This window comes from Doryrhamphus excisus, chromosome 2 (genome assembly GCF_030265055.1).
Source record: "Doryrhamphus excisus isolate RoL2022-K1 chromosome 2, RoL_Dexc_1.0, whole genome shotgun sequence".
Taxonomy (NCBI): Eukaryota; Metazoa; Chordata; class Actinopteri; order Syngnathiformes; family Syngnathidae; genus Doryrhamphus; species Doryrhamphus excisus.
Window position 1 is genome coordinate 14,557,267 of NC_080467.1, and position 25,883 is coordinate 14,583,149.

At 37.9% G+C, this 25,883-nt stretch overlaps 1 protein-coding gene across 11 annotated transcripts in view; it reads left to right on the plus strand.

The window, feature by feature from the left end:
• Positions 1–25,883, plus strand: part of vav2 (vav 2 guanine nucleotide exchange factor) — a 157,092-nt gene that overhangs the window by 86,162 nt on the left and 45,047 nt on the right. For all 11 annotated transcript variants that reach the window (XM_058050475.1, XM_058050490.1, XM_058050495.1 and 8 more), the window contains exon 4: positions 21,279–21,337. In XM_058050475.1, coding sequence (XP_057906458.1) covers positions 21,279–21,337 — 59 coding nt within the window. The remainder of the gene's footprint in view (positions 1–21,278; positions 21,338–25,883) is intronic.

Here is a 25,883-nt window from a genome sequence, read left to right on the forward strand (position 1 = left end):
CATTAAATTCTCCTCGTAGGGCATGTACAGTGCCTTAGCACTACTTGTATGGCTGAATGGATTTCACCCGTTAAGAGATCAAGAATTCTTTACGAATTTACAAGAGGAGTAAAATCATTCTGCAGAATAGACCTGGCTTTTCTTTTTTCATTTCGGTCAACATGGACTACTCAAGCAATCTTGTTCTGTTTTGCATTTGTGGAGGCATACATGTATACTGTACGTGGAACCTGGATTAGCATCATTAATCCTTCATATCTGCTTTTTATTTGATCGCAGATGTAAAATAACTAATTCATTTCAATAATTCATTAATGCATTTGCTAAAGAAGGTGAGAAACACTACTAAATTCAATAAATAACTCATAGCAAAACACAAAGGTGGTGCCTGCATTGATTTCGCTGCCATATTGTGTTTTTGTCAACAACCACGTCATCAGTGAAGGTTAAAGTAACCTTAAATGTTCATTTTTTTGTTTAAGCAAGCTGCAAGCAAGGATGTTTTGTGATTAAAAATAATTAAGAACACAGTTGGACTCCCGTAGTGTATTAATAACGCAACAAGGCACACACCATATTGTATGTTAACTGGACCATTTTGACCAAACTTTTTTATGTTAGCTGAAAAACACTTTAACCAAGGCATACACTAACCAAGGTTCTACTTCTCAGAGCATTGAATGACTCACAACTGGACTGTTCAGGTTGTCGTAGAAGACATTTAGCCTCTCAAAATGCTTAAAAAAACATGCTTTTATCCCTTCTTAAAAGCTGAACTGAATAGAATGCTAACGTTGACTGTATTAGTGTTGTTTTGCACAACAACAAAGTCAAATTGTTATTGTTTAGTGTGCCTTCACCTTAGAGGATAAATTCTTTGAATGCTGGACCATCCCCGAAAACAGCTGCACTTCAGTTCAGTTCCCTGAGAATCAAATCATCTGGATGAATGAGAATATTCACAGGCATATATGTATATCCTCTACATCTTTCTGAAAGTTTAAGTTCATTCAAAGGACAACATGAAGACAATGTATTCACCTGTGATTTGTAAAACTGCCTTGCAGCACCTGCACCGTTTGAGGCAAAGCATATGTATGCTTCTTTCTACTGTAGTTATTCCGGAACCCCCTCTCATGAGAATTTGCTGAGATGTTCAATAGGAAAAGTCATGTGGAATGTTTATTACATTTTAGCTGACTGTTGGACAACAGTAAATCCGCACTTTCAGAGGATTTCCTCCAAAATTCTCCTCTCATGAGAAACAACGCTTTGGGATGTAAACAAGACAGTGTTTACTATCATGTGCTCCATGTTTGACAAAGAACTGTGAAAATATTTGTACTTTGCAACAGTGACACAGGGTTGGAAAATGAAAATGTATGTGTCTGCTAACAAAAGGTGTATTTTGTTTGTTGTGGAGTTTCCCTTGTCATGCTCTGATTCTCTCATTCTGATTGAGCTAATACTCTTATCGACCTGCCAATCAGCATACTGTAAAAGTGTTTTTCAGTGTCTTATGAGGTAAGAATACCGAAATATAGCATTGTTGTCTTTATGCAAATAGAAAACAGACAAGAGACACTAAAATTGGTTGTCTAATGTTAACATTTCCAAACAATGAGAACATTCTCAATGGTATTAACAATATTCACTCTCAAGAATTGAGGTGGAAGTCCTCTTGAAGTATTGATGTGGATCCACCAAGGAGTATATTCTATTCATATTCCTTTTTTTAAGCTTATTTCAGCTCCTTGTTTCTGCATAAGCCCTCCTTTGCCAGTCTCCTCCGTGCTGCTTCTCGGTGAGATCTGGTGCGCTGAGATCAATAATGAGTCTCTGTCTGAGTAGACAGAGAGAGAGCTGTTTGAGGCTGTGATGTGCCACTGGCGTAGGGCTTGGCTCTCCCGACAGACGTCTGGGTGCAGAAGAGTGGAATCCCTTGCTCAAAATACAACCAACTGATGTGGGGGATGGAAGAGTTTCTGACCTACTCAGTAAAGTCCATCACATACGTAAATGCAGAGATTTGCTTATTATTTTTCTTCCCATCAGTAATTGCACAGAATAATTAGATGAGACTCCAATGGGAGGTAGGTTTGTAGTTTTTTTTTTCCTTTCAATGTTCACTATTTAGTTTCTATCTTTGGAATACTTTCATATGTAGAAGATGCCCAAGCTTGAAGGTAGCTCTATTTGCTTTGAAAGCCCATTATCCTGTTCAATAATTGTACACTCATTTCAGCCCCGGGTCATTTGACTAAGTATTAGTTATTGTCCAATCAGTCTTTCAGTGTTTGCACTCTGTGTTTATAGCGTGTAATGAATGGAGGACATTCCAGCCCCCTGAGGAGAACAGAATGTGTGTAGAATGGACTTTTATGTTTGAACAGCTTATAGTCATTGGACATTCTATACATGCCTGGGCTGTAACACCAAGGGAGTCATAACAGCTAATAATGTAGACATTATTAGCAGCATTACACCCAGCTAACAGGGTAACTGCTGATTCATATGGGGATCAGTATTATTTTTATTATATTTATGTATTTATGTTTTCCTACAACAGAACATTTTTTTTTCTGATCTCTTCACACCCTATGCAATACGATTTAGGAAGTTGCTGGAATTGTCCCAGATTTGAGTTTTTTTCTGCCTTTGCCCTCATGCTGACATACTATCTCATAAGAGGGATTGAGTGCAAACACATGCAGAGAAGTGAAAAGAGCAAAACTACTCCTACTTCATATCAAGCATGCTCTGCTCTAACCATTGTTGGTGTTTGCATTGCAACCACAGAGACTTTATGAAGTGTTGCCAGCACATATCAAAACAAACGCTGCCAAACCTGGAAATTGCCTTCACGTGATTTTATATTTGACACATATTTTTTTGTGGAGCAGATCTCATGACAGAAACAGCGTGGCATTTTTTTATTTAATTTTTTTTGCAGCCACTGAGTGTTGTGTTTTTTCCAAGTATGGACGTCCATACCCATTACACATTATAAATTGTGCTGTTAAATGTCTCACAATTAACAATTGAGAATGATATGTTTTGACATGAGCTATATTATTGAAGTATTCAGTGCTTTTCATTATAATTAGCTACAATAATCAGTAAATACGATAAACAAAAGAACAACATGATAGTGTCTTCCTCAGTGACAATGCTGGCAGTGGAAGGGATACTGTACTTTATCATCCATACTCAAGAGAGAATTATTCAACAGTGAAGAGCACAATCCACCTAACTTTCAACTCTCAGTCCAATCATCATGCATTATTCTTTTTTTTTCTTCTTTTTTTTCTGTCCGTCTGTTCACGTTGGCTGTTGAGCGTAGTGGTTAGCGTAGCCCAGAGCTGCAACCATGTCACATGTACAGGCCACACATTTGCCTTGGTCTCGTTCTCACTTGCTCCCACACACGCTGTTAACTGTGTTTTTAGAGTCAGCAAATGTGAAAACAGTCAGGCGGCAAAACTAAAGACAGGGAGGAGGGGGGGGGGGTGGCTTCAACATCACACACGTTATTGCCACCATTGGCACAGGCGTCTTGCCATGGTGAAAGGTTAAAATACAGATAAACAAGCCTCTCATCTATGAGGACGCTGTCAAGCTTTCTCTTGTGGAATAGAATTATACTTTACATGAAAATTGAAACTGAAATGTTGATATAGAGAATACAGTAATCATTTATCACCATTAATTGGTTCCAGAGCCGACTGTGGTAAGTGAGCCAACGCAAAGAAGATTTATAAATATGATTTAGAAATTGAACTTTTTTGTGTTTATAGCATAGATAATGTGCTTACAACACTTTAAATAAAGTTTGGATATTATTAGAGCCCTCTAAACATGAACTAACACCCCAAGAGTCACCTATACACTCTTATTATACAATATCATAGGCATAATAACAGAAAATAAGACACAATAAATATAAATAAGACTTAGACTCACAGAGTTGTGTTTTTCTGGACTGTGTACTTCCTGTGGTGGCTATTGTCTCATCAATGTAATTTCATAGCAGTATTTGAAATAGACGCACTATAGGCACTATGTGTTCAGCTCGGCAGGGATCATGTCAATGGAAGAATGACACATGACAGCATGGAGGAGTGTAGTGTGCAAAAGTTGATGCATTGTAGAGAATTGGTAGCACATGTGTGCACACACACATGCACGCATGTACACACACTTAGTGAAAATTAAAATAATGAAATCATTAAAATAACAGATAATCATTAAAATATGAAAACCTATAAATGTTTGGGTGGTTTTAGTTAAAGTAGACACTGTTTTTTCATCTGTGTGATTTTCAGATCACATTTTATGGTGATTTCATGCAGAAATGTGAGAAATTCTAAAAGGTTCAGATACTTTTTCATACCACTGTATAGCCATTGAACACAATAATCTATTTGCCTTGGAAGATCAGTCAAAATGGTCTATAATAGCCGATATTGAATGGGTTGTCTTTTTAAAAATGCCTGGGGTTTAGTTGGTTAATGTCGGGATGCACATAAAATAGAAAAACAAATTGAAATGTGTTCAGATTAACAAGCGATCAAAAATAAATAAATAAGAAGAAACACACATCTATGTATTTGTAGCGGTCCAGATTTGTTTGTGGCGGGCCACCACATATAAAAGAATGTATGGGACACACTGATGTGTAACAGATGGAGTCGGATTGTCTTTTCAACACCGTGACAAAAACACCGACTGAACTGAGCGAACGTAACTGCATCATATCATATATGAAGCTAAGATATATCATATCTTAGAGTTGTATATGTGGTCAGCCCCCTGCAGCACATAAATGCATTGTCTCCCTCCAGTTAGGATATTAATAAGACATGAGGTCCTTTGATACTGGGCCGTGGGCTGTCAAATCTCAACTGACATGTTCATCGCCGTCAACAATAACACCTCCTCCCACCTTTTAGCAGACACTCCTACACATTCAGCTTCCCTCTGTGCATGTGGAGGTATTTGAGACTCGACTACACCCTAAGCTTTCCACTTAATGTGTAATCCCTGCTCATCAAAACAAGCAGCCTCCCCCACACATACTGTATACATTATTCCTTTGTAGTTTTTTTTTTTTTTGTCAACCACCAGATGCTTTCACTTTAGCTTTAATGGAAGACAGGATCACTTTTGTTTTTGTTCTTACATTCCCAACAGCAGCACTTTCACTTTAAAAGGCTTGTTCACGCTCTTACAGCTGCATGGGTTTTATATAAGCACATTTTGGATTTTTTTACACATATTTAAATGTGTTTCTCTAGCAATTATGTTATTGATGCACACTAGTGAAGCCCATCATGTGAGTTCAGTACCCCATCCGCCCCACCAAGCCCTCTCTTGCACACACACGTGCTTGCACGCACGCACACATCACAGCCTTGATCTTCAGTCTCATGCTGTGAACCCCCCCACCCCATGTGCCGCAGTAGTGACAGTTTCTCAGTTTCTTTGAGTCTTGCTTCCTTTTTTGGAGTGAAAGGTTACCATCAGGTCACTAGCATTATGCTCATTTTTTTTCTTTTTAAAGCAATAAGCAAAATGTAAATGCATTATTTGCAATGCAGCGCATGCAGTATATGAGTGTATTCCATGGATTGCCTTGAGCATGCACTTACAGTGTGTCTTGTATGTCACGCTACCTCCTCGATCTGAGAGATAAAGTCAGATTCTATGTTTCTCCCTCCTACCCCAGGCTTATTCACACTTCTTCTATGTCAGCGATGTGTTAGATGGGTAGACATGCCACTCTTCTCCCACATCCACCTTAGCTTTCGGATTGATTTTAGTCTTAAAACTGACTGAATGTGCCCGCACTGCCAGGTTCCGTGTGTTGAATAATAAATATAGTCTTCATTTGTTTGTATTAATATTCTCGCTAGATAAAGCAGGTTTATTTGATCTCCTTATCTTATTGCTTCTCACAAAACAATCTTGAGGAAAGATGCTTTCGACCAGCCTTTGTTTATGGAGCTCCTGGAGGAGTGGTGATTTTTGCGTTTATGAATTTATTTGGCAGAAAATAGAAGGATTCATAAAACAGTAGTTTCTTTTAACTACTTGCATGCACAGTGCAAACTCGGATAGCATGTTTTTCATAAAAAAAAATTGAATTCAAGAAATAACGCCAAGCTAAACACAACGATGGTATCTGTGTTGATCTCACTGCTCCATCATGTCTTTGACAAAGATCCTGTCTTTAATGAAGAGAAACATAATCTTAAATGTTCCCTTTCATTCATCATTCATATGCATTTGAAATTGATTTCTGCATGTAAAACCATGAAAATGTTTTTTGTGATTGGCTTTCTGGTAAAGATTAATTGGATTGACATTATTTTTTAAAGTGACTCGGTTAGCATACGTTTCAGTTAGAGTCGAACTTTCTGGAACGGATTAATGCCGCTAACCAAGATCCTACTGTAGGAAAAATTGTATAGAAAAAAAATAATACTAAAATGTAGCATTTCAGGAGTCTGTATGTTGTTGACATGAAAGTTTAGTATAAGTGCAACTGGAAGTGCTTCAGTCCTTCCCAGCATGCTTTGTGGCTAACACAGTTATTTTTTATCTTCCGCAACTAGTAATAGTTATTCTGTTTGTTACTGTGTCCATTTGTTGAAATGTGACTTTAAGATGTGCACCATGTTAAACATCCATGACCGAGATCTCATAACCTTGTAGCACAGTTTCTGTATAATGTACAGTATAGTGTTTAATACTGTACATAGCTTTGACTCTGCCTGATCTTGATCATAATTGGTGTTGATCCATCCCACATGAGGAGGGAGTGAATCATTACAATGAAACTAACCTGTACACTGCTACGTAGCTAGTGTTCTTGCATCATAAACGCTTATGGAACCTGCAGCATACACTGGAAAGTACACTTTCTTCTCAGAGTAATCCATGCAATGCAGATGTCATGAATATTTTAAAACACAGGAGTTGTTTGCAGATATAAAAAAAAAAACAGGATGTCAGAATGCAGGTATGATATTGGATATGAATGTCATCAGCATATATAAAGATTAAGCAAGTTCGTTTGTCATCTTTACATAATCACATCATGTGTATCACATATTTGGTGTCATTTAAGTGTGCTATGATAAAAATATTTGATTGATCTTCACAGTATTTTATATTGGTCTTCATATCCTGTTTTATGTTTTGTCTTGATTGTGTTTTGGTGTTTCGCATGATTTATTTTCAATAAAAATATGTAAATGTCATCTTACAAGTTATGAGCATCTCTTGTATATCTGTCAAGAGGCTCAGTTTCCATGGTTTGCGGTTCTGAATGGAAGATTATATTTGTGTGATTTTCTTTAGATTTTGTAATGTTTCACATCCATGAGTCACATTCCCAGAGGCAATCTTTACAGAAAAAAGTAAAATGGAAACACATTTTCCTTTAAAAAAAAATGTAAAGTAGACTTTTGCACTTTTAGTTTATCAAATATTCTGGTGCAATATTGAACAAAATGTGACCCAGTCATGCAGATAGCCTGCCATCGCCTACCATCCATCAGGAGCATTAGGTGTCCCATAGACATGCTTCTAATAGCAGCAGAGTAAAAGGGCAGAGCTCTAATGGATCCTTTTTGTTCAGTTAAGGCAAAAAGCTTCTAAAGGTACTATGAACTATGAGGCTTTCATTTTCCAAGTTTTTTTTTAAAACTTTTTATTTCCATGATATACTATAATTAGTGAGTGAAATTTTGAAAAAAGTACGAACATGTGTAAAATGAATTCTATCAAGTGGATCCCTGTATATATGTCACTCTGCGAATTTAGCGATTTTTGACGATAACATTATTTTGTGCCAATCTGTGGCCGTTTATTGGTAGAAAGCCCATCTACCATACCTTATAACCTTGACTTGCACAGGAAAGAAGTCTAAGGCAGACTCGCACAAACCAACAGGAGCTTATCAACCCTATAGTGCCTACCTACCACATAGTGAAACTGTACCACACGGATTATGCGGTCATCAAAATCAGAGTTTACTTTCGGATTTGAAACTGTGGTGGTGGGCTGCATGAGAGGCCAGATTGCTGCCGCCGTGTCGTGCCACTGCTTCTCATGACTTATTAATATATGAACGTACGTATGTATCTATTTAACTTTTTTCAGCAACCAGCAAAACATAAAGTGACAATATTGCAAAGCTGTAATGACTTAATGTAATGGCAAAGTTGCTGAGAGCACTTAAAGTGGGAGTCTCAACTATCGAGCTTCCCTTTGTTACCTGTTTTATTTAGTCAAAGAGTACTGTGTGACTATTAGTAGAAAAGTACAACAAAAGCCTTATTTGGCAAAATGTGTAAACAAATATGCAAAAAAGTGGGATGAGATTGAAATGTCAGCAAAAATACACTCTGGCATTGATTGAGCCTGTGACAAGCTGTCGTCCATTGACTCCACATTTTACAGACTATTTTTCATTCTCAAGATAATAAGGAACAATTCCGGTGTTTATCAAAATAAAAAGCAGTGAAACTTTTTGCATGATATTTTATAATTGTTTTCAATATAATATAACTGATATACATATATATAGCATATACAGGGTCAGGCAAAATGATTTGACACATTTGCAAGTTAAATAAAAGTAAAATAAAGAAACCAAAAGTGTTGTTATTTTTGAAAATTACATATAATGCCATTTTTTTAATATAATGTCATTTTGCTTTGTTTTGTTGTTTGCCATTGTTTTTTGTTTCTTTTTCAGTTGCCGCCATGAATTGGACTGGTGGGCATGGCACTTTCATTGTGGAAACGTTTATCAAAACAAACAAATCTGTAACTTCAACACAACGAGCGTTCCGTTTGCACTTCAATCTCGGTAGACATGATCCCGTACCAGCTCGAAAACACCATCTTGTTATGGGTTATGAAATGAAAATCAACCGGCCGACCTTGCACCGCCGGAACGGATTTAATTTTTAAAACATAATGAAACAGGATGGCATTATGTGTACTTTTCAAAAATAAAAACACTTTTTTGTTTCTTTACTTTATTTGCCTACAAATGTGTCAGATCATTTTGCCTGACTCTGTACATATATAGTATATATATCCATTCACACATTCACCCAAGATATTATATTGTGGCGGTGCACTGCAATCAATTACATGTTGAGAAAACCTTGGAAATTGACAACACACCAATATACATGCAAACCAATACTGTTTGATGCTACTACTACTAATAATTTATAACCCGCAAGGTATGTGGGAAGCCAACGCGTACAACAGGAAATTGTTACGGCATCAATATACTTTTCTTAACTATGGAATTAAAGCTTATCTATAAAATATCATGTTTTGGAGCTCATCTTCGTGCAGTCATAAAGGCTATATCCTTCTCACATTAAGTTGAGTGAACATGTACGTGTGGGAGTACGTCTATCGCTGTGCTTTAGAGCAAAATGAATTTTGGCAATGATGAATTCAAGAAGAGATTTAATTCATCTGTATCTGTGAATTGCAGTGAGTCAGATAATAAAAGCACCAGAGTGTCACTGGTGGGTTCATCCACCAGAAATAATACTTCTCCCAAAGACAGCAGAGCATGACTTGGAATCAGACTAGGGAAAGCCATTCACTTGTCTATGAAAATGGACACGGATAAGCTCTAGACTCTGGAGAAACTCCGGCTCAAAGAATTAGGGGCACGGTTGTTCAAGCCTTTTGGGGCCATATCCACAAAAAGCAAATGGAAATGTTGATTCAAACGTTTCCCAATGTTCATTAACTTGATGATTTTTAGAGTTAACATTCAGTCCATGCAACGTTAAAAGTCATTATTACTTGAGAGCAACTTTCTAACCCCCCTCCCCTCAGACCATCCCATTAAAGGAGCTAAATGTGCAGTCGCAAGAGGGAAATTGATCTCCATTAAAAGTGTCCTATCTTTATTAGCGCCAATGATTTTACAAAGTGGGAAAAGTTATAGACGCATAGTTCAATTACTAATGTAAAATAGCACAATATGTGGTGTTGGAATTTAGCCTAAACCTTTTGTGAATATTTGTGACACAATTTTGCTGCAGAACGACAACCAAATAAACACTAGAAATACACAGTAGAGAGCAGACTTCCACCAAGGTGGAACAATGTTGCATGTCATCACAAAGAAATCCTGCAAAATTTCAGTCCATACTTGCACTGCAAAGCATTCATTCACGCCCTTGCATGCAACACTGCTTCATTTGTTATGATTGTAATTCTGCATTATTGGAGTTGTTCTGTGCTGTTTTTATTGTGCAAGATGGCTGTTGACATGACTAACTGATTGCAGGTTGAGTGTTCATTGTGTGCAACTCAATGGCTTCCTACAGGTATTTTTTGTAATTTGTAAGATATAAATCAATTTGAATGACAATTGAAATAGGTGCACTGATTATATTGCATTGCCTTATGAGAATAAAGAATATTAATGGTAGTATTTCCAGATTTGGAGTTGAATGAAAATGTCTGCCAATATATTTCACTGTTATATTTTTACCACAGCTTGTCATATTTAGCTTCACAAGGCTAATTTCTGATGTGTTTGTAATTTGGGGGTCTCCCTTATCTCCTCCAGCAGAGAGATGTGAGGAGACCTCCTCCTCCCCCATAGGGCAGCTGGATTACGTTAATCCCATTCATTCTGTTAATGCTCTCGGTTGGACATTGGACTACTGGATGGTCATCTGCCGGACTCTTACACAAGCCGTCGGGCTAAGGTGCCATGAAGTGATAAGACCCTTGTGGCAGTATTAGCCTCATCAGCACAGTGCTACCACAACACAGGAAATCCAGTTTGCTTCCAGTGATCCCCAGTTTACCATTTGTCACTATAGTCACCCTAAATCTCTTTTGCACCACACCCCCAGAAGCTTTTTGTAAGGTATCATCTCTATGGCAGACAAATCCGAAATCCCTTTTCATAAATAGCTTATAATACAAATGACTATTTTTTATTGTCCATAAGCAGTACGACTGAATTGCTTTGCCTATATATTTTCCAAATGTTGTATATAAGGTTTTATATGTATTTGTTCATCTTATGGCAATACATTGTGCAAGTTTGGGTCCTAGAGAGGCATTCTCATATTTAAGTATGTATTAAAGCAGGGGTCTCAAACTCAATTTACTTGGGGGCCACTGGAGCTCGGGTCTGGGTGAGACTGGGCTGCATCAGGTTTTCCAAAAAAAAACAAAAAAAACGCATTTGTTAAAAACAAAAAAAATTAAAAAACTTTGCTTTGGCTCCAATTTTCTACAAGAAAAGCTCTGATAAAACATTCCACTGTTCTCAAATATCTTACTTTTTATTTTTCTACACAAAATAAGATGAAAAATAAATAAACAAATCAAGAATAAAGAAAATCAATCAATCAGTAATAAATAAATAAATATAATAATAATAAAACGGCAAATAATAAAACCTTAAGAAACCGCATATAGTTGGTGGGTAGACAAATTATTTTTTTTCAGATTAAAATGAACAAAGCATTATTAGAGCCCTGTAGACATGACAAAACACGACTATAGTCACATTTATACTCTTTTTATTTACAACATATTGCGCAACTGCAGGGTCTTGTGACACATGCTAACTCGCAAACTAGAGAGCTAGCGACCTAAATGGTAGCCTTCAAGTTATTTCCTTTAAACTTAAATAGCCAAAAACTTACCACTTCCACACGGATAGGGAGGATAACTATTAATTAAGATTATTTAACCTTTAACATGAACATTAATCAAATGTAATATTTTTTTCTGGGTACATGATACCATACAGCATCCAGCAAACTTGCGCCCTGTATTAAAGTAAGGGAAAGCCGGACCTATAGGGACGGAATAGCAAGCTTTTTATATTTAAAATCAGAACACTAAAAAAAATGCATATTTAGTTCTTTGGCTACCGTGTTGCTCAGAATAAGTGCTGGTGTTGTTTATTATTTATTGTTTATAGACATGTTGTGCCCACTCATTTTTGTTGTGTGCATTGCAAACCTTAAATAGAATATGTTCATCAGAAAATGTGTCAACTGGAAAATAGTCTATTTGTCCCAAATACCATATGGCCCCAGGTTCCCAAAACACAGCTGCGTCCATTTTTATTCCAACATATACTGATAGTTGAGTTACATCACTAAGCATTTTAATTAGAAATGTTTTGCTTGTAGTGACAGCGGTTTTCATGCTGTCGCCCCACTACAACTGGCAAGAAAAGGCCGTGTAAATAGCTAATGGATTGGCGGAAAGCGGCCAGATGTCTGATGTTGTACTGGAAGCCACAGAGTGTTTTATGGCAACCTGTGGAAGTGGCACCACAAAACAGATTATATATCTAACAACATTAAAAACCCTGTAGGTTCACAAGCTTGTATGCAATAATTTATTTCATGTATATGCGTAAATAGATAGATAGATAGATAGATAGATAGATAGATAGATAGATAGATAGATAGATAGATAGATAGATAGATAGATAGATAGATAGATAGATAGATAGATAGATAGATAGATAGATAGACTCCCTTTATTGTCATTGCACAAAAACACAGTAGTGAAATTGCCAACGAAATGTCGTTGCCTGGCTCCCATATAATAACAGACACAAAAGAAGATAAGTAATAATAAACCAAATATGAACAACATAATGTAAGGTGCAGCGTGAACAGTAAATTGCCCAAATAATTTAAATAAATAATAATAATGTAAGTAAAGGTAGAGGGGCTTATTTGGCATTCAGCAGTCTGATGGCCAGGGGGACGTAGCTGTCTCTGAACCTGGTCGTCCTACAGCGGATGCTGCAGAGCCTTCTCCCCGATGCCAGGCGAGAGAACAGTCCATGCTGGGGGTGTGTGAGGTCAGAGCAGATCCGATGGGCTCTAGATAAACACCGGCTGTTTGCTATGTCCTTAATGGGGGGGGAGCTGGGTCCCGATGACAATTTGGAGTCACCAATTAACCTAACATGTATGTTTTTGGGAATGTAGAGGAAACTGGAGTACCCGGAGAAAACCCGTGCACGCACAGGGAGAACATGCAAACTCAACACAGAGATGCCAAAGCGGAGAATCGAACCGAGGTCTTTCTTTCTTGTACACTGTCTAGGTTATTGTACAACCAAACTGCACCTAACAAATTAGTTGAATACAAAGTATCCACGGGTTGGTGACGCAGTTTGATAGTGAATGGATAGTGGCTCATTTTGAGTTGACACTATAGACAGATTCAGGCCAGGGACTGGTTTATTAGTTTATAGAAGACACACAAAATCATAACTTGGTTTCTGTCTGCTTTGATGAGGCACTCAAAATAGAGTGGAATTTGCTTATTTTGATTTAGTAATATCTTTATGCACATTGTGAGTCATCATCAAAGTGTGATATAGATGCACTGTAGATATTAAAGGAGCAGTCAGACAGACTGATGCCAAATCGCCAGCAGCCAATAACCAAACAATCTGTCACTGCCCACGCCCAGGTCAGTTTAATATCACATTCATTTGGTAAAGATTCTTCCAAGTGTGTTCCCTTTCTGTCGCAGTTGTAGGCGTCATCGCAGCTTGACATCCCTCATACTGGTTTGTCAGCTGTCACTGTGCTGCCAGTTTTTCCAAACACCTCCTTGATCAACTCCTTTGAACATCAAGTGAGTCAGGCACCCTCCTGTCATAAGTTTATCAAATGCGTAAGCGGCAATACCCAAGCCTCTTGTTAACCTTGACTTGAACTCTAACCCTAACCACACCTTAGCAGATAATTATTTTGATATTCATGCCACACACAAGATGGCTTCTTATCCTCAGGAAGGTACAAAGCCATTAATGACATAGTGACCCAAAACTCAATTATAATATTATATCTCACAGTCTGGTCACACATCACGAACAGACAAACAACCATTCACACTCTCATTCACATTTATGAGTAAATAATTTAGTGCACTGTAGTGTACCGCAGCAGTAACGCAGTGTTTTCCATTTTGTTCTGCCACCATTTCCGAGTCACACCATGTTCACCTGTTCGACACCTGGATTAACTTCCCCTAAGACCCATCTCACTGGGACGTGTGTCTTTGCCAATAGTGCATATCCAGGGGGATCTAATGCACCATTGATCTGTGAATTTGTCTGTATGCACAAACGTGTACACCATGCACAGCACATGTTGACCAGTGCATGTGCTGATACACTTTGAGGCCCAATGCCATGTGACACGCAAGCATGCATATGCAAGCGGGTTGGTGTGTGGTGATATGGTGTGAAATGAGGCAGGTCATGGACATGGCTGCACTACTTTGGCAGATGTCACCTTGGTCGATGCGATCTGTGAAGTAGAATTTACACAAATTAGGCACTGTCGCCCCTCCGCCTTCAAGCAACCCTGTACAGATCGAATCAATGTTCAAGCTCCTCGGGCTAAACAAGCTTCAAATCGATCTGCATGGACTTAATAACATCAATAATTCATATTGCTGGTTTTAGGAATCGTCTACATTTTGTGAACATACAGTTTCTATTTTGCATATGACTTTTTTCTGGAAATGTTGACTGTGGACTGAGTGCCCTCTGTAGGCTAACATTTATTTCATGTGGCACTGAGGTTAAATGGAGTCGTATGGTCAACAACACTCTTTTTGGCTCACAGGCATGACTGTTGGCTTTACTGGTGCGGTGAAATCCCCTGTAATCAAGCGGATAGAAGGTCTGCTTTGAGAGGATTTAGTGCAATGTGGCAAGTGCCAATCTGACTGCAATCAGGATTTATGCAGGCCCAAGCTCCTGCTGGCATTCAGCAACTTTTAACATGACCCGACGATTGGAGACTAATCACAGCCATTCAGTCGCAGTCTTTTTTCTTTTAATTCAGGCTTTCTCACAGGCAATGTTAGCTAAGTTAGTGAGTTGATTTATGCGTATTGTTTCCCATTAGGAAACATAGAATCCCTTGGTGTTTGACACAGACTGACTCTATGTTAATAGGGAATGGTCCTAAACAAGGAATGAATGCTGAAGAGTGTATCGTAGTAGAAATTAAATTGGTAGATTGCAATATATATTTTTTCATTGTGCTTTTCTTAAAAGTAATTTGCAATAGAACATAATAAAATTATAATATGATGTCATAAAATCATGAAAGATTATTATTGTAACATATCAATTAATTAGCAATAAATCAAATAAAACTAACAATATAACTAATGAATATTTTATTTTTGATTCATATGAAGCTTATTTTGAGTAAGTGTGTTTTCAGTTGGACCAAACAGGTAGTGGATGTGTCCCCAACATATCAGAAAAAGAGGCAAAAATGTTGATTGCTGTGTGTGAATATCCTGTATTATCCTGTGTAAAACACACAGATAAATACAACTACTTATTAAAATGTAATACATTTTTTAATGTATTAATTAATTAAAAAAATCACATTTGAGAGTCGATTAATCAATTCTAGCAGCTCTAAAAGTAATCCTAAATATTGTAAAAAAAATGTAAAAAAAAATTATAATAACATTACAAATGCCATTGTTCACTAATGACAAAGAAAGTTCTCTCCCTGAGTTGCCTCTCCAGAAAACTCATTTGCCTCTGCAGTGTTTTGGCACAGAATTGCACATGACGAGATCAATCCTGACGAAGAGCTGTGAAAGGATCAAGATCTTATCGGCGGGGATGGCACACTGGCTTTAGGTTTTATATATAGCATCCTGGATCTTTCGTCTCTCTTTTAACATTCTTAATTGTCAGACAATTATAAAAAAAGAAGTAAGCCACTGATTTGGAGCACATGAGCTGTGATGAGTTCAATACCTATGGCAAAAAAGCACTCATATATTATGACCGCAAAGCATGCCGGGTAACTTTTGTTGCTCCTTCTCCAAACATGTTGTTGTTGTTTGTAGCATTTTTGCTTGATTGCAAAATGTCTTGAGGAGGTTGTCAGAGAAGTAAACAAGGAGTTAACATTCTCTTGATATTTTTATTGTTCATGGTTCATATTGTGGTTGCAGCTGGACTACCCAGCATGCCTTGCGGATATTTGGAAATAAGTGATGAGTTTTTGTTTGCCCACCCCAGTTATAGAGAATCCCTGAAACCAATGTAAAAAAAAAGGCACAATAGAATAGGTTTGAAAGGCTGGAGGCAGTGGGACAGTGGGACACACACACACACACACACACACACACACACACACAGGCTCAGCCGTTGCTCCTCTCTGTCTGTCTATTATTGATGTTTGTCATGCAGGGTTCCCACTCAGCCATCTGTTCTCAGCTCTCCATTCCTCTTTTGCCTTAGATACTCCACTTTGGCAGGCTTGCATGAGCAGACCAGTGTTGTTTCATCAAAGTGTGAAGACTTCATAAATATACCACACGATCAAGGGGGCAGAAACCCGATGTGGGAAATGTAAAAGCAGAATGGATGCTGCTGGCTCTCTTCCAAGACATGCATTGACCATGGCCATGACTGCCTGTAATATAAACAACATTGGCAGTTATGATGGTCTGTCGATAGCTCTGCTGGTCATGTCTTAAGATTTGATTCAGATATGGGATCAGATCGTATTTGCTGTTTGATTTGAGTTATGTCAAAACTGATGTGCATGCATATTTGCTAAGTCGTGGTTACCAGGGGAAACACGTTTCATGCAAGCGTTGATTATCTTTCATGGGGGACAGAAGCCACATTTGGCGAGTCTGGCATTTGGCCTCCTCTCATATATAATCCATACACCCCTTTTCCCAGTAACACAGATATTTGTTTTATGGTGTTTGTGGGACCTCAGCGACCACAACTGAAGGTTTTACCGTGAACCCTCAATGAAGCATTTAACCTTGCCGAGCATCATTTTCAGTGTTGCACATTTGTGCTCCCGCATGCACAAAAGCCAATGCATGTCACAAAAAGAGACTCATGTGCCTTCAATTATGCACTTCTCAATGACACGCAGGGTCAGATGTGGGTGAGGGAGTGGAAATGGTTTTATGTGATGGCAAATGAGGTACAATATTAGTTTTGGGTTTTGGGAACCCAAGCTATCCCTCTGTTGTGTGCCTTTTTCATATTCCTAGAGGGGTAAAAGAAGCTTTAGTCTCTGGCTAGCCACAGCGTTAAGACCCCCTGGGGAGAAGGAGATGAGAGGGAAATTAATAACGTGTAAAGACTCCCAAGCTTTGACCGAACCAAAGGATCAGAAGAGGGCTGAGGAGAGTATATTAGAGGTAGGGAGGATCACAGAAACTGAGGCGGACAAAAAAAGCAGACAGAGAAATTTGACACCTAAAATGTTTAATGAACTTTTGGAGGTATGCTTTGCTGAAAGTAGCGGATAAATTATTTTTACTTATCAGCTTTTCGAATTCATGGTATCGCTACTTAATATCATCAGATCAGAATACAGTGGGAGTTTGATATCAGCTTGAGCAGCTTTGCAGCATTTCTGTGTGAAGTATGTGCAAAGTAAACATAGTATAGTATAGTTTATACGTTTCAAACATGAAGAAATGACATTTAGGAACATCACGTGGTTACATTTGCACAATTCAAAATGTCTGAAAAGAATAATAATATGAATAAATAATAATTTCTTCACTTAGATTGTATCTTTTACATTTTTACATCCTGTGTGGGGAACAAAAGGCAAGTGTTTGTGCAGTGTTAAGAAAAAGGCAAAATGTAAAATATGATTCAAATTTAATAAAAGCAATACAGTAGGAATGTTATTACTTTTAATAAATACAAAATAGATTAGTAAAAGGAATTTAATAATATATTCAATTAACATGTTTTATTTTTGTAAAATAAATAACATTAATAAATAAAATTAAATATTTATTATAGAAATACGGATGTCAAATATTTAAAATATTGAATCAGATTAACCAGTTTCAATTGAATTAATCATGATTAATCACCATTTACAACTATTTGTAATATATATGCTAGTTTTTACTGATTTTATCAATAGAAAGGCAAATGACAGAACAGGATAATTTGTTTTAATGAGGGCTTGCTTCAAATACACCACATAATTTAAATTGAATTCACATGTTTTGAGTGTAATATCTGCGATTTTCAAGCACACTTCAATGACGGTAAGACTATCTAACTTATTCTTCTTTGTTGTTTTTCCGTCTATTTGGACACATATACATACATTCACGCAGAATTAAGACTATGTTGTGATGTTCTGAAGTCAGAATGTCCGTGAACACACCTCAGGAATGAGGAAGTGGTGTTCCCAGGATGAACAGGTGTGTTTGTGAGTTGGAGATACGTATATGGTGTAGGAATTCTGCGGTTGATGTGTTCAGGTCAGAATAAAGAAGAATATAAAAGAGCATCAGACTTGTTGTTAATGAAATTACTGAGTTACCACCATTGAGGTGTTAGTTTTGACAGTCCTAATAATTATTAAATCATTTTATGTAATTTTCATTATTGTTATTAATTATTGAGTATGACTGTAATGTATTCATAGATATATACTTTAAAATATGTGACTTATTTTCTTATTTCTCCACCAGCACTGCATTATTTTCCATACAAAATGAAACTAAGAACAGGATCTCGAGGTTATAAGCTCAAACAAAACAATACCAATGCATCTACTCCTCTTCAGTAGAAGTATCCTATATTTGAGAGGAACGACCTCCATAATTGCCTTTTAATCACTTTAGTAATGTGAGAACTCTTCTTCATTTCCTCTACAAACAGATTGCAAATTAGCATTTCTCGTGATGCCACAAGGCTTCATAGCAAGCGCCAGCATGCCTACATACAGAGCTTGCTTTTTCACATCATGACATGCGATTGTAACATGATTGAAACATTGACAGCGTACCTCACACTCAATGTCAATGGCATTCTCTAAATTTAATTTGAAGAGACTTTTCCCTGTGATATGTGTAAGTCACGCTAACATGCCCAATGCTGGCACGTTCAAGTCTTGTCACCACGGGCCAAGCAGGATTTGGCCCTGCTCTGACCTCTCTGGATCCATGCCAGCAGATTCACGGCCCAGCTGTGTTTAGCCAGATCTGATCATCTGCCTGCCTGTCTAATTTAAATTCTTATAGCATGCTTTTTTTTTTTTTAGTTTGGACGGTACCAGGAAGATGACACTACACATTAAATAATAAACCATTAGCCAATAATAATTATGGTGGAAGTGTGCCAAACACAAATATTATTAGGGCTGTCATATGACAAAAAAATTTAATAGACTAATCAAGGTTTTCAAATTAATTCATTATTAATCACCATGTCACACTGTCTGAAGTATTCCCATTTTTACTGTATTTTATTGAAAGAAAGATGAATGACAGGTTTGTATATATTTGTATGTATAAACATAAAAATTAACTGAAAATGTAAGATATAGCACATGTCTGAAACTCTATTTACCTAACACTGGTTTGTTTAGTAGTGGTTAGCTCGGAGACCCAGGTTCGATTCCCCTCCCACATTCTAAAAACATGCTAGGTCCATAGGTATGAATGTGAGTGTGAATGGTTGTTTGTCTATATGTGCCCTGTGATTGGCTGGCAACCAGTCCAAGGTGCCCAAAGGAAGCTGGAATAGGCTCCAGCATACCCGCGACCCTTGTGAGGAAAAGCGGTTAGAAAATGAATGAATGAATGAATGGATATAAGAATGTGAAAATCTGACTTGAGACCTGGCTTGGAATTGAACGTCTTTACCGGAGACATGACTCGAGACTTGGGATTAAAGACTTGAGACTTACTGGAGACTTACAAAACACTGACTTTTTCCCACCTCTGAGTCATCTAATGGGCATAATTGGCCATGACAAAAATTTGGCCGTAGAAAGTGACACCTGGCAGTAGAAAGTGGATGGTTTCTTTAGCAGCAGAATGTAGAATAAAGAGAGTAGATAAAGACATTGTTGTGATGTCCAGAGTGTTAGTGAAAGCATCTCGCGGACTGATTAGTGACAATGAGGAAGAGTCATTGCAGTGACGAATGGACTGGAGACGTGTTTGTTTGGAGTTGGACCTACTGTGTTTAGTGTTGGAATTGCACTGCTGTTTATGTGTTCAGGTCAGAATAAAGTTATAAAAGATTATTATAAATCATAATAAATGAGTTAAATTTAAACACTTCTTTCGTTTCCATCATTCTTTCTTTGTCTCCTCAGCAAAATCCACCTTGCATGCATATGAAGGAGATGTTTGATAGCTGGCTGGCCCCTTATTGGAACCGTTTAAGCATGAACACGAACATTACGTGGGTGTTTACCCACACGCTGAGACAATCCATTATTTATTTTATTTGTGATGTCAAGCAAAAGCCCTGTTAAGGTTGTCCCTCCATAGAGTAGCTGCCATGAATGCCCACCCTTTTCTCAAAAAGCCAATTCATCATGAGATCGGCTTGAATGAAGACACTCACCTCGAGTGGACATGAAGTGGTCGGCTTTGTCCTCACATTAACTATTCATATTTGCTCACCTTGAATGTTATTGATGTGTCACCGCCATAAATGCATGCATTGTGTTCTTACTAGTGCTGTGAGGCTGTGGATGACACACCTGCCGAGCAAGAGTGGTCGAGATAACAATTTTGTCCAGTCGAGGAGGCATCTGGCATGGCCACGCTGTTGTAAGCTGAAATACACCCACGAGTGGTTAATGAGGCGTCTGAGGCAGGACTTGTGATTTGGAGGGTCTGTTTGTGTGTTATGCGTTTTAGACAGGAGGGTCCCTCGTCGGCCTATTCTTGGCATCTCTAGACCGTGCAAGTACGCCATCTGTAGTCCTCAGCCATAAAGCTGCCGTCGTATCTCGTTTAAAGGCAGCATCAAATCATTTTTAAATGTGCACAGACATTTTATCCACATGCTAGGAGCAATACGGCACAAAGTAACAACAAATAAACTAAACTAAGCACACTATATATAACGGTTATTTAGATTTAACATTATCCGACTGAGAAATAATATGAAACATTGAGAAATGAAGGGAGTTACAGCCTCAACAAATGATTATCATCAAATAATCTCAAGACTATTGAATGTACAAATAAACCCTCGGGCTTACATGTAATTAAACCTGCTCCCATTTTCTCTAAAATCAATTAACACTATGCAGGCGTCATCAATTAGTACACATATACTCTGACTGTAATGTGACTGTAGCCTATTGTGGTACAACCACATATGAATGAAGGATTTCATTTTTATGACTGATAGTGGGTTTGTTCGTTTGTTGCAGGTGATCTCCACTCTGTCAAGGATCTCCCACCACAGCATTGCACAAATCAAAGGAATCAGGTAAATCGTATTTTTAACTATCATGTATTATTTGAACCATAAGGTTTCACATATTTTGGATTTATACGCAGTACTGCTGATCATTTTTGAGTGAATTTACACATAAGGCCAATTAGCGACTGTCATCTTGTTCGCTAAGTTATACTTCACATTCATTTTCACCTGTCATTCAAATGGGGTGCTGTGTTTATGTAGTGATATAAAGGTCCTGAGGGTGTAATGCCACCTGAGTCCCAGGGCTCCAATCTGGTCCGGCTCTATTCTTCTGACAGAAAGAAAATCATTCTTACTGCTTTTATCAACCCTGAAATAAGCTTCTGATTTCTCGACGTTTTCTCCAACGGCTTGGAACTCAGGGCTCACCAGCCCCGCGTGAAAAACATTTTATCTGTCTGAGTAATGAGTTGATGGTGCGCGCCCATTAGGAGCCACGCCAGGAAATGAAGGAAGGAGGGAGCGACAGAGAAAGCGAGCTCAGGCCTCTTGGCATTAATAAACACAACACAACCTGCTGACTTTTGGCTGTTGACATTGACTGTTGTGAAGTGACAAAATCAATGCTTGCTTGACTGTGCTGGAAACTAATCTTTGTCCTCTAAGGCAGCAGTCCCCAACCAGCCTGAACCCTGACCTCAACCCTAATAGCATGGTTTGAGGTACATGGGTGACAAGTGTAGTGTTATTTTACCGAATCAGGCGGGAACGTCTTCCATGTCTTGGGTGGGTACTCGGTGTGTCACAAGATCTAATGTCACAACATCTCATGAGAATTAAAGGTGGCAAGATTTCTCGTTCAGAAAAAAAAACGTTTTATGGGTACTAAGCCTGGGATGATAAGCCATCCATCAGTTCGTTTTCTCTGCAGCTTACCCTCATTAGGGTTGCAGGGTATGCTGGAGCCTATTGCCTAAATAACACACTTGATAATTGTCTCCTGCTTCCACACAGGCAGGACGGGATGTGTCAGCACCATGGCTCATTTGTTCCACAGAACAATGGCATGAACGGAGTGAGCCCTTTTGTCAGTTATATGTACAGTCTCTTTCCCTTGGTGGGTAGAGGCAGTCCTGGTGGCATACAAGAGTGTAAAGTAGTACACATAATATTCGTAATTCGTAAGACCCAATCTTGTGTATTGTCTCCTGACACCCTTAGTCATATTTACATTATGCAATACATAATGTTGTTCTTTACATCTTTCAAGCCAAAAGAGTGAAAATATAGTTGTCATATTAGGATCAATGACTATATCAAGCAAGGTCACATTTGCGCGCTGGCCCAAAGAAAACCTGTTAAATGTGGATGTTACAGGTCAATGGTTACATATATACCAATATATGCATCGGTGCGTATGACAATGGCCTAGGGGAAAACCATGTTACTATGCGTTATATCTTGATGAATGGACTTACATCGAGGGTGGGTAAAGATTTTGACTCGCGGGCCGCATTGATTTAACAAAATTGACGGGGGGCTAGACTATATATTTTACAGTCCACCTGGAATTATTGTATATGTAAAAGTATCATGTAACCTGCTATTTGTGCTTGTGTCCCTTTTTTCAGGAGCACTTTGTAAACAGCAGACGACAACAACTAACCAAATTGATAAAAAAGCTACCTAAATCATGAAAAGATTGGCTCAAGCCTTGATGCCAGGTTATATGTTAAGTTTCTATTAAATACTTTAGAAAGAACGGGCGGGCCGTATTTAAATACTTGGCGGGCAGGATGTGGCCCCCGGGCCGTAGTTTGCCCATTATAGTTTGACATGCAGAAAACAATTCAAAATGTATATATAAATGATGAATGGACATTCAAAGTTTACTTTTACCTTCATTGAAGATGTGATTCTTGACTATTGTGGCAGCAAGATCAACCACCACCACCTTCTTGTTTTGACATGAGTTGTTTCTTGTATTCAATAGTGTTTCTTAAGTAACCTTAAGAATAGTTCTTTAAGTAACCTAATATTATATAAGATATAAGATATATTAAATATTCATTCTGACCTCCATCCATCTTCTTCCACTCAAAGTTTACTTTTACCTTCATTGAAGATGTGATTCTTGACTATTGTGGCAGCAAGATCAAACACCACCACCTTCTTGTTTTGACATGAGTTGTTTCTTGTATTCAATAGTGTTTCTTAAGTAACCTTAAGAATAGTTTTGAAGTAGCCTTATATTATATAAGATATATTAAATATTCATTCTGACCTCCATCCATCTTCTTCCACTCAAAGTTTACTTTTACCTTCCACTTTTCCGGGTCCGGGTTGCAGGGAAGCCCAGACTTCTCAATCTTTGGCCACTGGAAAAGGTTCCACAGTGTGACATAATACTGAGGCAAATTTATGCGTATGTTTTCCTTGTTTCAGGGGTTTGGAGCAGCGTGAACGACGCCTTGTCAAAAATAAACCTATTTTATGGGTATCTCAATTGTACTGTATACTCGGGCATCATAGTAAAAGTTAATTAAAAAAACTATGTATCATTAGCTGTGAGAGCCTCTTAAATGTGCAAGCTCCTTCTGCATTTAATAACCCCAGAGAGACACAGTGCAAAAGAAATGGTTTGGAGTTGGTTGGAATTTAGGCATGCTGTCTCCACATTGTATGCTGAAAATCATAGATATATTTTTTAGCTTCAACATGCTTTGAAAGGCTCATGGGTGGTTAGAATTATATTTAAAACTGTCTAAAACCACATTAATTTTCAACTAATTAGAATGCAAGTACTATTACTTTAAGAAAAGATCTTCTCGCCGCTCAAGGTGATAAATACCAGAAAAGTACCGGGTGGTCTCAAATAATGCTTACAGAAAGCACATCAAGCTTTCCATTGATCTTTAAAGTGACCAGTGTGCTCACGGCGAAGTTAAATCTCCTGGAATCCATGCCACAGACACATCCATTGACATTCTGTTGATCGCATCTTTGATGTCAGCTCAGTGCATCGTGGCCTTGTAGTCTATCACTGCATCAGCCTTCCAGTTCTATTTGGAAAGGAAGACTTTCTTTTGGCTTGTTGCCATCTGCTTTGTTCAGTACATGCTGTTCTCTGCTATGCCGGAAGGTGAAATGAAATTCATTAAATAGATTCAGAACATTATTTCCCTGAATAGCAACAATTCCGGGCAAAATATTATTATTTTCATCATATAAATATTTATATATAATTCTACTTCAGAACTATTTCTTCAATGACTGACTTTGACGTTCTTTTTGGGCACTCATTACCATCATTAACCTTCATATTACATGTACATGACAGAAATCTACATACTGCCATATCTCTGAACATGTCGTATTGAGCTGTAATTATTTATTTATTTATTTTTTATTTAAGAGGCAAAGGGAGACTCATGAATTTCAATTCAGAGCAATTTTAAGCCATAAAAACGGCCATTAGGTGGCAGAAGTGCATCTGATAAGAGCTTGGCAGGGATCTGACTAGAAAAAAACACACAACAGGAAGGAGGAAGTGAAAGAGTGTTTAGGAGTGTCGAGTGCAGAAAGCATTGTAGGGAAATTTTAACACATGCATACGAACGCGAGCACACACTTAGTTCAGTTCCAAATGTGAAAACTGTAAATAGTTCCTGGTGTTATATGTGTAAATAAATTGGTATTTGGATTTAACAACCCTTTTTGTGTTATTTAAGCTGGTATAGTTGTTTAGATATTTCAATTGTTGGAAAGGGAAAAAATATTTGTGTCAAAGCTGATTTTCTCCCTCAGGAACCGATATTTTCCAGAAACTTACTAACTTACTGCTGAAGAACAGGCAGTCTAAAAAAAAAAAGGCAGAAAAAAAGGCAGTCTAATCTTTCTTTCGGTGGGTTCCATGTTTAAATAGCCATAGAACACAATATTCTATGTCACTTGAAAGATGAGTCAAAATCGTACTTCAGTACAACCTGAAGTATTTTTCTTCTTTCTGGCTGAGATTGAATTGGTTTACACCAAAACTTGATTTACAGAACAGAACTCGTCCGATAATTGAGGACCACCTCTACGTAAATTTGAATACACAAACAAAAAAATCGTACACACCATTCCACGTTGCTTTGAATATGCCACAGAAATTCCAAATAAAAGTATTTCACTATTAAAGGTGACTTTGAAAGAAGTTCCAGGGTCAGATTTAAAAGCCGGAAAATTACAGTTAAAGTGGCAAAGTGTGTAAGCTCGCTTGAGCCCCTGTGATTTACTGAGCGTAGCAGAAGCAAAGGTGCGTCCAGGGACATGGAGCTTCCTCCATGGTCAGGTATTTGAGTCGGTTTCCCTTCTAATAACGACACCGTTGTTCTGCTCATCGACAGTGGCTGATCAATGGTAGGAGCTGATGTTGGCTCAGTCCTGCACACGTTTGTGCCAACAATTCCCTTTATGCCAGAATTTACTTTATGGACTGTGAGGAAAATTCAACATGCTTAGGGGATTGTTAAATTTATAGTATTAATCGAAAAAGGGCTTGACAGTAAGAGGGCAAAACCTGCAAGAGTTAGGATAGCTTTTCACCCACTATAAGCTGGCTTTTTAA